Source organism: Somniosus microcephalus, chromosome 32 (genome assembly GCF_052327205.1).
Source record: "Somniosus microcephalus isolate GS21.2 chromosome 32, FLI_Smic_1.0, whole genome shotgun sequence".
Taxonomy (NCBI): domain Eukaryota; kingdom Metazoa; phylum Chordata; class Chondrichthyes; order Squaliformes; family Somniosidae; genus Somniosus; species Somniosus microcephalus.
In genome coordinates this window covers 38268551-38280634 of record NC_141018.1, presented here as the reverse complement: position 1 = coordinate 38280634, position 12084 = coordinate 38268551, and the positions used below count along the sequence as shown (strand labels likewise).

The following is a 12084-nucleotide window of genomic DNA, read 5'->3' as shown; positions in this document are numbered from 1 at the left end:
ACAACAATTTGTATCTATATAGCACCTTTAACATCCCAGGGCACTTCACAGGAGTGTTTTTAGGCAAAAATTTGACACTGAGCCACATAAGGAGAAGTTAGGGCAGACTTGGTTAAAGAGGCAGGTTTTAAGGAGCGTCTTAAAGGAGAGAGAGAGAGGCGGAGAGGTTTAGGGAGGGAATTCCAGAGCTTAGGGCCCAGGCAGCTGAAGGCACGGCCGCCAATGGTGGAGTGATTAAAATCAGTATTGTATTGTACCACATTAATCTAGAATGATGTGTTACATAGCAGAGTGCTGTACCGAGCTAGAACAGTATGTTAAACAACATGATAGCACAATGATCTTGAACAGGACTTAACTGATATACTGCATAATACCACAGTGATCTAGAAAAGTGCGTTACATTCCATTCCATCACCCTGATCCAGAATGGTAGCTTACACTGCACTGTGAAGAACAGTATATCACGCTGCACGGTATCACCTTGTTCTAGATCAATATGTCACACTACAGGTTAGCTAGAACAGTATGTTGAAGTACGCACAAGCATAATGATCTAGAGCAGTGATCGACGCTTCATCAAATCAAAAGTAAGATTGGAAAAGACATGACCAATATTTTTGATTTTTAGCAAGAAAATTGGAAATGACACATGTTGGGTTGTTGCATGTTTAATATCGGCCCTGCCTCAGAAAAGCTCGCTCTCCCGAGACAGAACCGGGCGAGGTCACAGGCTTTCAAAGAATGGGCCCTTTCTTTAATAATTACTCCAATCAATCCCGTCCATTGAAGGCAGACATCGACACACACACGCTGACACATGCACACACACGCAGACACATACAAGCACATACACACAGACACAAAAGCACATACACAGAGACACAAAAGCACACAGACACACGCACAGACATACGCAGACACGCAGACGCAGGCGCACACAGATATACACGCATACACATGCGCACACTGACACACACACACAGATGCATACGCACATACACGCACAACGCAGACCGACGCACAGATGCACACACACACAGACACTCTCTTCTCTTAGACAGTCGCTCGGAACCGAGGATCTCTTGCTTCCACATTAAAAATGAGTTTGCAGGTGACTGATGAGTCCAATGCGGGACCTACAGTCTCTGTCACAGGTGGGGCAGACGGTGGTTGAAGGGGCGGGTGGGTGGTGTGCTTGGGTTGACGTGCGCTCCTTGCGCTGTTTGCGCTTGGCTTCCGCTTGCTCCCGGCGAAGAGACTCGAGGTGTTCAGCGCCTTCCCGGATGCTTCTCCACACGGACGCACACACACGCACATACCGACATACACCAATCGGCTGGATTCCACTCCACGCTGGAGTCAGAAGGCTGGCTTGAACTGTTCAATAGAAGACGAGGGACCAGGAGATGATGCTGTTGAATATAAAACCTGCAGATCACCTTTATTATATAACCGGGATTATTATCTCATTTTATTGCACAAAACAACTGAAAGAGGTTTAGTGAAAAGTGCTTTGACAATCACGCTCTGTCCCAGACATTGTAGAAAAATGGTTTTTTATCTGTGGAGATGTTTCTGTGTTGCTGACATTTCCGGATCATGGGTAAAAGTTACAGAAAACGCCAGAAAATGCTCCGCTTTTTTTTGTTTAATATATAAAAAACATCATGGAAGTTCAGTGAAGGAAAGAAAATCCCATATATATATATATATATTTATACTTCTCTTACACAGCGACAGAGTCACTTCCTCATCAAATACTCCAGGGGCTCTCTTTTTTTCCCTTATTTTTGCCCCCCCGAGTTTTGTGCACAGAATGTTCTGATAAAAATGCTGCAATTAAATATTTACAACTCGAGAGAAGGTAGTGAACATTTCACCTTGCCCTTTCCTTAGGGTCGCAAGAGACCAGAAGAATCCGACAGGTCTGTGTATACGCGAGCACCAGGCTGTGGCGTTGGAGCTGTGTTGGTCAGGGGGAGGAGCTCTTGGGGGATGGTGATTGGCGTCCAATCACAGACCAGGGCACATGCACTGTTTTGCTAAATCTAGTTCAGAAAATATAAGAGTTCCAATTGGTTCTAATGTTAAGTTCTGTGCTTTTCCGTTGGGTCCAGGTAGCACTGGTGATGGACAAGATATCTCGTCAAGAACCTCGAGGTTAGAATGGTGAAATACCTCAGTCTGTGGCCATGAGTCATGTAAGATGGTTCAAGATATCTATTGACCGTGCATCAGGGGTGACTAGTCACGAAGCGAGGATGGATGAATATCCTGGAGTTTAGATCAATGACCTTTAGGGATCAGGAAGTCTTTATAAGAACTTGTAGAGTCCATAGTAGAGCTGTGTGTATATTAGTTATGGCAATGTTCCTCCTGTCCCATCACCGACGGGAACTAACCTCCTGTTCCAGGACTGACAGGTACTGACTCATATTGTTTCGATTCTATACTCTGCTCCTCAATGAATATCATGTGTTTCCCATCAGGGTGTAATTACTGAGTGTGCACATGGGCTGTGGGAGGAGATTAAATGGGTGGGTGGAGTCTGTGATAAGGGAGAGTGTACATGGGCTGTGGGAGGAGATTAAATGGGTGGGTAGAGTCTGTGATAGGGGAGAGTGTACATGGGCTGTGGGAGGAGATTAAATGGGTGGGTGGAGTCTGTGATAAGGGAGCGTGTACATGGGCTGTGGGAGGAGATTAAATGGGTGGGTAGAGTCTGTGATAGGGGAGAGTGTACAGGGGCTGTGGGAGGAGATTAAATGGGTGGATAGAGTCTGTGATAGGGGAGAGTGTACACGGGCTGTGGGAGGAGATTAAATGGGTGGATGGAGTCCATGATAGGGGAGAGTGTACATGGGCTGTGGGAGGAGATTAAATGGGTGGGTGGAGTCTGTGATAGGGGAGAGTGTACAGGGGCTGTGGGAGGAGATTAAATGGGTGGGTAGAGTCTGTGATAGGGGAGAGTGTACACGGGCTGTGGGAGGAGATTAAATGGGTGGGTAGAGTCCGTGATAGGGGAGAGTGTACACGGGCTGTGGGAGGAGATTAAATGGGTGGGTAGAGTCCATGATAGGGGAGAGTGTACACGGGCTGTGGGAGGAGATTAAATGGGTGGGTAGAGTCCGTGATCGGGGAGAGTGTACACGGGCTGTGGGAGGAGATTAAATGGGTGGATCGAGTCCGTGATAGGGGAGAGTGTACACGGGCTGTGGGAAGAGTTTAAATGGGTGGATAGAGTCTGTGATAGAGGAGAGTGTACAAGGACTGTGGGAGGAGATTAAATGGGTGGGTAGAGTCCATGATAGGGGAGAATGTACATGGGCTGTGGGAGGAGATTAAATGGGTGGGTAGAGTCTGTGATAGGGGAGAGTGTACACGGGCTGTGGGAGGAGATTAAATGGGTGGGTAGAGTCCATGATAGGGGAGAGCGTACACGGGCTGTGGGAGGAGATTAAATGGGTGGGTAGAGTCTGTGATAGGGGACAGTGTACACGGGCTGTGGGAGGAGATTAAGTGGGTGGGTAGAGTCCATGATAGGGGAGAGTGTACACGGGCTGTGGGAGGAGATTAAATGGGTGGGTAGAGTCTGTGATAGGGGAGAGTGTACACGGGCTGTGGGAGGAGATTAAATGGGTGGGTAGAGTCTGTGATAGGGGAGAGTGTACATGGGCTGTGGGAGGAGATTAAATGGGTAGGTAGAGTCCATGATAGGGGAGAGTGTACACGGGCTGTGGGAGGAGATTAAATGGGTGGGTAGAGTCTGTGATAGGGGAGAGTGCACATGGGCTGTTGGAAGAGATTAAATGGGTGGGTGGAGTCCATGATAGGGGAGAGTGTACACGGGCTGTGGGAGGAGATTAAATGGGTGGGTAGAGTCCATGATAGGGGAGAGTGTACACGGGCTGTGGGAGGAGATTAAATGGGTGGGTAGAGTCCGTGATCGGGGAGAGTGTACACGGGCTGTGGGAGGAGATTAAATGGGTGGATCGAGTCCGTGATAGGGGAGAGTGTACACGGCTGTGGGAAGAGTTTAAATGGGTGGATAGAGTCTGTGATAGGGGAGAGTGCACATGGGCTGTTGGAAGAGATTAAATGGGTGGGTGGAGTCCATGATAGGGGAGAGTGTACACGGGCTGTGGGAGGAGATTAAATGGGTGGGTAGAGTCCATGATAGGGGAGAGTGTACACGGGCTGTGGGAGGAGATTAAATGGGTGGGTAGAGTCCGTGATCGGGGAGAGTGTACACGGGCTGTGGGAGGAGATTAAATGGGTGGATCGAGTCCGTGATAGGGGAGAGTGTACACGGCTGTGGGAAGAGTTTAAATGGGTGGATAGAGTCTGTGATAGGGGAGAGTGCACAAGGACTGTGGGAGGAGATTACATGGGTGGGTAGAGTCTGTGATAGGGGAGAATGTACATGGGCTGTGGGAGGAGATTAAGTGGGTGGGTAGAGTCCATGATAGGGGAGAGTGTACACGGGCTGTGGGAGGAGATTAAATGGGTGGGTAGAGTCTGTGATAGGGGAGAGTGTACACGGGCTGTGGGAGGAGATTAAATGGGTGGGGAGAGTCTATGATAGGGGAGAGTGTGCACGGGCTGTGGGAGGAGATTAAATGGGTAGGTGGAGTCTGATAGGGGAGAGTGTACAGGGGCTGTGGGAGGAGATTAAATGGGTGGGTAGAGTCTGTGATAGGGGAGAGTGTACACGGGCTGTGGGAGGAGATTAAATGGGTGGGTAGAGTCTGTGATAGGGGAGAGTGTACATGGACTGTGGGAGGAGATTAAATGGGTGGGTAGAGTCTATGATAGGGGAGAGTGTACACGGGCTGTGGGAGGAGATTAAATGGGTGGGTAGAGTCTGTGATAGGGGAGAGTGTACACGGGCTGTGGGAGGAGATTAAATGGGTGGGTAGAGTCCATGATAGGGGAGAGTGTACACGGGCTGTGGGAGGAGATTAAATGGGTGGGTAGAGTCCGTGATAGGGGAGAGTGTACACGGGCTGTGGGAGGAGATTAATTGAGCTAATGTTCCACTCTAAGAGCTAGGGATACTGAGACTGATTGTAGCACCTCAACTGCTGCTCTCGGAGAATTCAATGCCCTCAGCACAGATTGAGGATCACTGTGCAGACTGACACACACCTAACTGCTTCACTACCGCCCCCCCCCCCCGCCCCCTCCCAGGGCTGGTACACCTTGGCACCTCACCATGGTGAAGTTTCTTACAGCAATGATCCCACTGGGATCAAAGATACTTCCACCGTCGTTCGTGGTGAAAGTGTTCCAATATCTCCCATTAGGTCATCAGCATTCTATTCAATGGCTTTTAACGCCATCCCGTTTATTTCATGGCAAATGGTCACGATAACTGAAAAAAACACAAACATTTGGGAATCTACCTAACGTGACTCGTTATCTCAATCAGTTTCTACTCCTCATATCCTCTGGTTGTGCCTATCTGGTTGTCTTGCTCATTTGCATGTTGGTTCCTGATAACTTTATTATTTGAGGCCATTGGTTGTGACAATAAAACACGTTACACAAGTTAAGAATGCTTTTCCCCTGAAAGCAGGAATATCGCTGGGTGGTTTGGATCACTGAGAGGTACAGCTCACTCTTCTAATAAAGCGCTGCTTGGTGACGGAGTCCTGTGGGTATTGCCAAGTGTTGGGCAGTGCCTGGCACAGACTATAGCACCTAACAGGGAGCAGACACCCAGGTGTCTTAGAACCAAGCTAGTGTTATGAGTGAGAGCGTTATAATTAGACTAACTAAGAAGACAATTGTATTGTTGGTATGAGAGAGTCTTGGAGAATCTAGGACTCCCCTAGTGAAGAACTCTGAAGATACATTGATTGGGAAAAGACTGAATGAAGTGCTCACTAGCCTTCTCCGAGCGGGACAATAGTTATCACCTTCACATAGAAAAAAATGGCATAAATGATGTCTCGATCCAATCCCTCTCTTTGCATTCCAACTAACTAAATGACGTAGTCTTCAAACAGGTTTGGGGGGAGTCTCAAAAATCACTGATCATCAAACCCATTACAGACATTTTTTTTTAAAAAGAGTACATTGCTTACGTTAGTCTGTCAAATTGTTTTTTTTAAAACATGGCAGAGATTTTTCCCAATAAGCTCTCACGGTCGGGAGTCTTATATCATTTTCATGTTGAATTTGCGAGGGGCGTCTGCAGTTCCTATACCCGCATCCGACTTTCTAGGCACGTACTCGATTTCGATGTTGTGTTTTGTGTTCCCCTTGCCTCTGCTCCAGAGGAACAGCAGTACCAGGCAAAAGAGAACTACTCCAAGGAACGAAATAAATCCCATGGTGGTTGCTATGATTAGCGTTTTGATATCAAATGGAAAAGGCACAGAGGTACGTGTGCTGTTGGCGTTGCTGTCATTGGGCTGATTGGTAATAAATGCAAAGGTCTTGTTTGGCTGGTGCCCCCAGTCTGGTGAGTAACCTCTGACATGCAGGCTGGCGCTGGAGGTATCATTGCCCCCAGCATTCATCGCAATGCACTGGTAACTGCCGTTATCCTGTAACTGAGCATAACGCACCTCAAGTGTGCCATCCGGGAACACCGTGAGCCTTCCGTTGGTCTTGCTGGAGATATGACGCTTCCTCGGAGACACCCACATGATGACTGGAGGCGGGTCTCCATCAGCCCTGCAGACAAAATGGACAGTGTGGCCTTCATCTACGTAGACCTTCTGGGGCTTCTTGTCACGGATCCTAGCCCTCCGGCACGTGAAGTAGTTGGGCAGCAAGACATCGGGGAAATCCTTGAACTCCTTGCCCTGGACTATCTCGGGGGTGGCACAAACTGGCTGCTGCCTGTTGAAGTTCAGGCGCCAGCGACGCCTGAAGATCCAGAGGAGTCGGCAGTCACAAGCCAGGGGGTTGTTGTCCATTATAAGGGTCTCCAGATTGCCAACTGAATGGAAGACAGTCTCCTCCAAAGTGGTCAAGTAGTTGCTGGACACATTGAGGACTCTCAGGTGGTTAAGCCCTCGGAAAGCGTATGGCTCAAGTGTGTTGAGTTGTCCACCGGCCAAGTGGATCTCCTGCAGCCGGAGCAGCTCCTGCATCATGTGCCCCTGCACGGTTATAATGGGGTTAAAGGACAAATTGAGATACTTCAGGTAGACCAGATGCCTGATTGCCACATACGGAACGGATGTCATATTGCAATTGCTAATGGTGAGTGAGGTGAGGTTCAAACCATAGAGGCAGTTGGGAGCCATAGTGTCCAGAAATGGCCAATGAGAAATCTCCAAGACTTTGAGACGATACAACCGTTTGAAGGAATAGTTCTGTATCACATTGATGTTCAGGAACCGCAGTCTCAACACTATTAGACCATGCAAGTGGGATAGGGCTTCGGTGGGTATGGTGGTCAGGTTGCATTTCTCCAAGGTCAGTTGCTCCAGACTGTGGAGCCCACTGAAAGCTCGGTGGGAGATGTAGACAAGGTCATTGTCACCCACCTCCAGGGACTTGAGGTTGTACAAGTCCTGAAACATGTAGTCCAGCAAGATGACAATCTTGTTCTCACTGATGTCCAGCTGGGTTAGGTTGTTGAGTCCAGTGAATACGCCAAGAGGTATGAGCTTAAGCCTATTGCTCCTCAGCCCCAGTGACCTCAGGTTAAACAGGTTGCTGAAAGCCCCTGGCTCAACAGTAGAAATTATATTTTCATTCAATTCCAGCTCCTCTAGCAGTGGATAAGCAGAAAACTCATCCTGGTTGATGGTCTTTATGCGGTTCTTGCTGAGGTCCAACAACCTGGTTTCAGTCGGAATCCCTTCAGGAACAGTGATGAAACGCTTCCGATGGCACACCACAGATCTCTCCTGGGCGGAGCACTCACAGCGGGCGGGGCATCCCATGGCATGTCCAGATAAAACCGCCCCCAAGATCAGCAGCAGGATGGGCTGCCAGCAGGCCAGGCCAGGGCTGTGCATGCTTGGCTCTCCAGCCACCATCCTACTTCTTCCCTAGAAACAGCACAGAAAAGACACAGCAAGTTAGGGAAAGGACGCTGAATTACCAAACCCCCAAATACACGTTATCCTGAACCCCCAAAATACACATGTTAACCTCAACCCCCAAAATACACATGTTAACCTCAACCCCCAAAATACACATGTTAACCTCAACCCCCAAAATACACACATTAACCCGAACCCCCAAAATACACACATTAACCCGAACCCCCAAAATACACATGTTAACCTCAACCCCCAAAATACACATGTTAACCTGAACCCCCAAAATACACGTTATCCTGAACCCCCAAAATACACGTTAACCTGAACCCCCAAAATACACGTTATCCTGAACCCCCAAAATACACGTTAGCCAGAACCCCCAAAATACACACATTAACCCGAACCCCCAAAATACACACATTAACCTAAACCCCCAAAATACACGTTAACCTCAACCCCCAAAATACACACATTAACCCGAACCCCAAAATACACACATTAACCCGAACCCCCAAAATACACACCTTTTCTCCCCCACCCCCTTTTCCTGCCCTTACACTTGCTTAAAACCATTTACATCTCTAACTTTTTCCAGTTCTAACGAAAGGTCATTGACCTGAAACATTAACTCTGTTCCTCTCTCCACAAATGCTGTCTACCCTGCTGAGTATTTCCAGCATTTTCTGGTTTTTATTTCAAATTTCCAGCATCCGCAGTATTTTTGTGGCCATTGTGATGTGTGAGTCTGGATGGGGAGTGTCGGCTATTCAGCAATCAGGGGCATCACAGCCAAGCCCAATGCTGACTGATGCGAATGCCCCCAGTGTTTGTTTAGATACTTGGAGCGAGATGATGAACTACCTGTCACTGGAGAGGCTCCGAATCCCCCTGGTATAAAGTATCAGAACAGACAGCAGTAACATTGCCCTATTGAGGGAGGCTCAAAAGATGTTAAATCCCTTTCTCCGCCCCCAGAACACACACACTCATGGATTACACCCACAGTACGAGCCAATAGATGGAGCCTGACCTAGCCTGATGGTGCTAATTGGTTTTCCAACATTGACACTCGTTCCACGACTGTTGCGCTCAACACCGTGTCTGCTGAAACATTACTCCATCACAAAGCATTCCGTTAACCAGAGTCCACCACACAGCCGGTGACCTTCTCGTGCCTGCAGAGAGCTGTCCCGAGCACTCGGCAATGTAAAGCCACTGCTTGACAACCTCAACGTATGTCCACCCAGACATCCCGCATCGTGCAGGCTGGGAGCACACCCTCAGTGTAAAAACCCTCGCGCTCCGCTCCCTCCACACTGGAGTACTGAAAATGTTGAAAATTCACACTTTTATTAATGGAAAACAAAATGCAAATATTCAATAGAATTCCCACTCCCAATGGGGTTGCCAACTGTCTCCAGGATTGGCCCTGGAGTCTGCAGGGTAGGGCTGCGAGCAACACCCGGGAGAAACATCACAGCGAGGTTAAATAAAAGACTTCTTTTCATTATCTTTGAACACTTTTATTTATTAGTTATAAAAATATTCGAGATTGGAATAAAGGCTGCTTGACAGACCGTCAAGCTTCACCGAGTCGGGTAATGAAGAGTCTGTTTGATTTCCAATTGGGGCAGGAGGTCACGTGACAAAACCTCCAGGAATATGTCCAACCAGAGTTGGCAACCCAAACTCTCTCTCAGCCAATCCTCAGCAACTTTCCAATATTCACCCTGCCATCAACTTCACTAAAACAGATTATCTGGTCACTTATCACGTTGCGGTTTGTGGGTGCTTGCTGTGTGCAATTGGCTGCCGCGTTTCCTACATCTCAACAGTGACTACACTTCATTGGCTGTAAAGCGCTTTGGGACAGTCCGGTGGTTGTGAAAGGCGCTATAGAAATGCAAGTCTTTCTTTCTTTCCTGACCCTCCAATTGTAATCGAGGGCTTTCACCGCTGCACTGCATGTTGGGAGAGTCCCCACTCCATCGGATTCTCTTGTGCGAGAGAAAGCTTTTCAAAAAAAAAAAATCGCACAGCGAGGCAGGCTGCAAAGTGAGAAACAATATAAAGGGAAAAGGAGATTAAGAAATGAAGACAGGTAACAGAGGCGAAGGTCATTCCCTTTGGCACAGGAACGGTTTTGCCGGGTTAGCACTAGTTTGCTGTTCCTGGTATAGGACAACGCCTCGGGTAAACTAGAACTGAAAATCTCACACTTACAATTTGCCAAATAGCGACAGCTCCAGACAGAGGGAGGGAGAGAGAGAGAGAAGAGATAGGCTGGGAATGGAGGCTGGGAAAGGGAGACAGAAGTGTGTATGAATGTCCCTTGTGACGTGTGCAGCTAGTCACGGTTTAACTGCGCTTGTAATCTTAGTGTGAGGTGTACAGCTCATGAGCGAGATTCTGTCCAATGTGACAACTCAGACATACACTCACACCACATGAATACTAACGTGTACAGATAACCATGCCCAATGCAACCTTGCTTACACACACACACACAATGCATTTGCACATACATACATACACAGATGTTCATACGTGCACACACATATGCACAAACACTCACGTGCACACACATATACCCATACACAAACATGTGCACACACGCATGCACGCTTACTTGCACGCAGTCTATCTTATGAGTCGAGGAGGAGGCTGCTTTAAGCTCCTTGCCCGCAGCAATCTAGCTAAACCCTGCAGTACAACCTGCTCAAAGATGCACAGCGCTCCTTGCGTTGTTAAGGCTTTGCTGTACTCCTTTCAAAAGCTATTTCACTGTCACTGAGACCGAGTGTCAGATCTGAAGCAGTCTATGCCCAGGACTCCTACCCCCACCGCATGCTAATTCAGTAACAATGCAGGGCCTGGGCTAGTGAATCACACAGGCCTCTGTCGATGACTGAATCCTCTGCGAGCGTTCACTGACTGCCCGCAGATGGAGCCCCATTGCCATCCTGTGCTCGGTGCAGTTTTTAAAGCACACACAGAAATTCTGACACGTCAGCTCCAGAATGTTCCGGGGATTTTATATCCGCGGAGTATTTGGTTGTAAGGAACTGTGCGCCAATGCTACAATTCCTGCACTCATTAAATAACACCACTTCACCTGAAGTTAATCTGCAGCAAGATAAACCATTACAAGATTTACAATCTCGCCCACATATCGCAGCTGAGGGACAGAAACCGAGAAACATGGAGCAATGCAAAATAACCAGCCCGTCAATCTGTGCACCTTCCAAATGTCCCAGCCGGGGCACTCTCGCCTCTGAGGCAGAAGGTTGTGGGTTCCAGTCCCACTCCAGAGACTTGAGCACAAACATCTAGGCTGACACTCCCAGTGCAGTGCTGAGGGAGTGCCGCACTGTCGGAGGTGCCATCTTTCAGATGAGACTTTAAACTGAGGCCCCATCTGCTCTCTCATGTGGATGTAAAAGATCCCAGTCCACTATTTCGAAGAAGAGCAGGGGAGTTATCCCTGGTGCCCTGACCAATATTTATCCTTCAATCAACATCACTAAGCAGATTATCTAGTCATCATCACATTGCTGTTTGTGGGAGCTTGCTGTGTGCAAATTGGCTGCCACATTTCCTACATTTCAATAGTGACTACACTTCAAAAAGCACTTCATTGGCTGTAAAATGCGTTGGGACTTCCGGTGGTCATGAAAGGCGCTATATAAATGCAAGTCTTTCTTTCTTTAGATTGCCCATGGTTTCTAAGGGGCTAAATAACTTGGGGAGCTCCACAGAGCGAGAGCTCCAGGTCCCAGCCGGTCTCACTGTTGTTTGGGTGGTAAACTGGGCTGTCGATGATCCCGATTAGAAAGTACACGACTGTGTCACTGCCAGCGCAAGGTAAGGCCACAGTCAGATACCCTGTGTCTCAGTGTCCAGGGAGACACGCAAGGAATGGCCAACCGCGTGAGAAACCCAGGGGCACACTGCACGGAAACAAAAACCTGCTCCTCCCCGATCATGGACTCTACCCACCCATTTAATCTCCTCCCACAGCCCATGTACACTCTCCCCTATCACAGACTCGACCCACCCATTTAATCTCCTC

At 48.3% G+C, this 12084-nt stretch overlaps 1 protein-coding gene across 2 annotated transcripts; it reads right to left on the bottom strand.

The window, feature by feature from the left end:
• Positions 1–661: 661 nt before the first annotated feature.
• Positions 662–8224, bottom strand: lingo1a (leucine rich repeat and Ig domain containing 1a). Of its 2 annotated transcripts, XR_015074386.1 has the most exons (2): positions 6093–8224; positions 662–1415 (listed from the first exon to the last, which is right to left on the bottom strand). XR_015074386.1 is itself a non-coding variant. In XM_085972440.1 (1 exon), exon 1 carries the CDS (start codon positions 8004–8006, stop codon positions 6165–6167), a length of 1842 nt encoding a protein of 613 aa, XP_085828566.1. In that variant the 5' UTR covers positions 8007–8224; the 3' UTR covers positions 1637–6164. The 2 variants fall into 2 exon arrangements, 1 of the variants encoding a protein (XP_085828566.1); XM_085972440.1 differs by lacking the exon at positions 662–1415 and having other exon boundaries at positions 1637–8224.
• Positions 8225–12084: the final 3860 nt, after the last annotated feature.

What these genes read in the sequence shown, in the direction of transcription:
- lingo1a (XM_085972440.1), bottom strand. Translation starts at nt 8,006, where the DNA reads ATGGTGGCTGGAGAGCCAAGCATGCACAGCCCTGGCCTGGCCTGCTGG.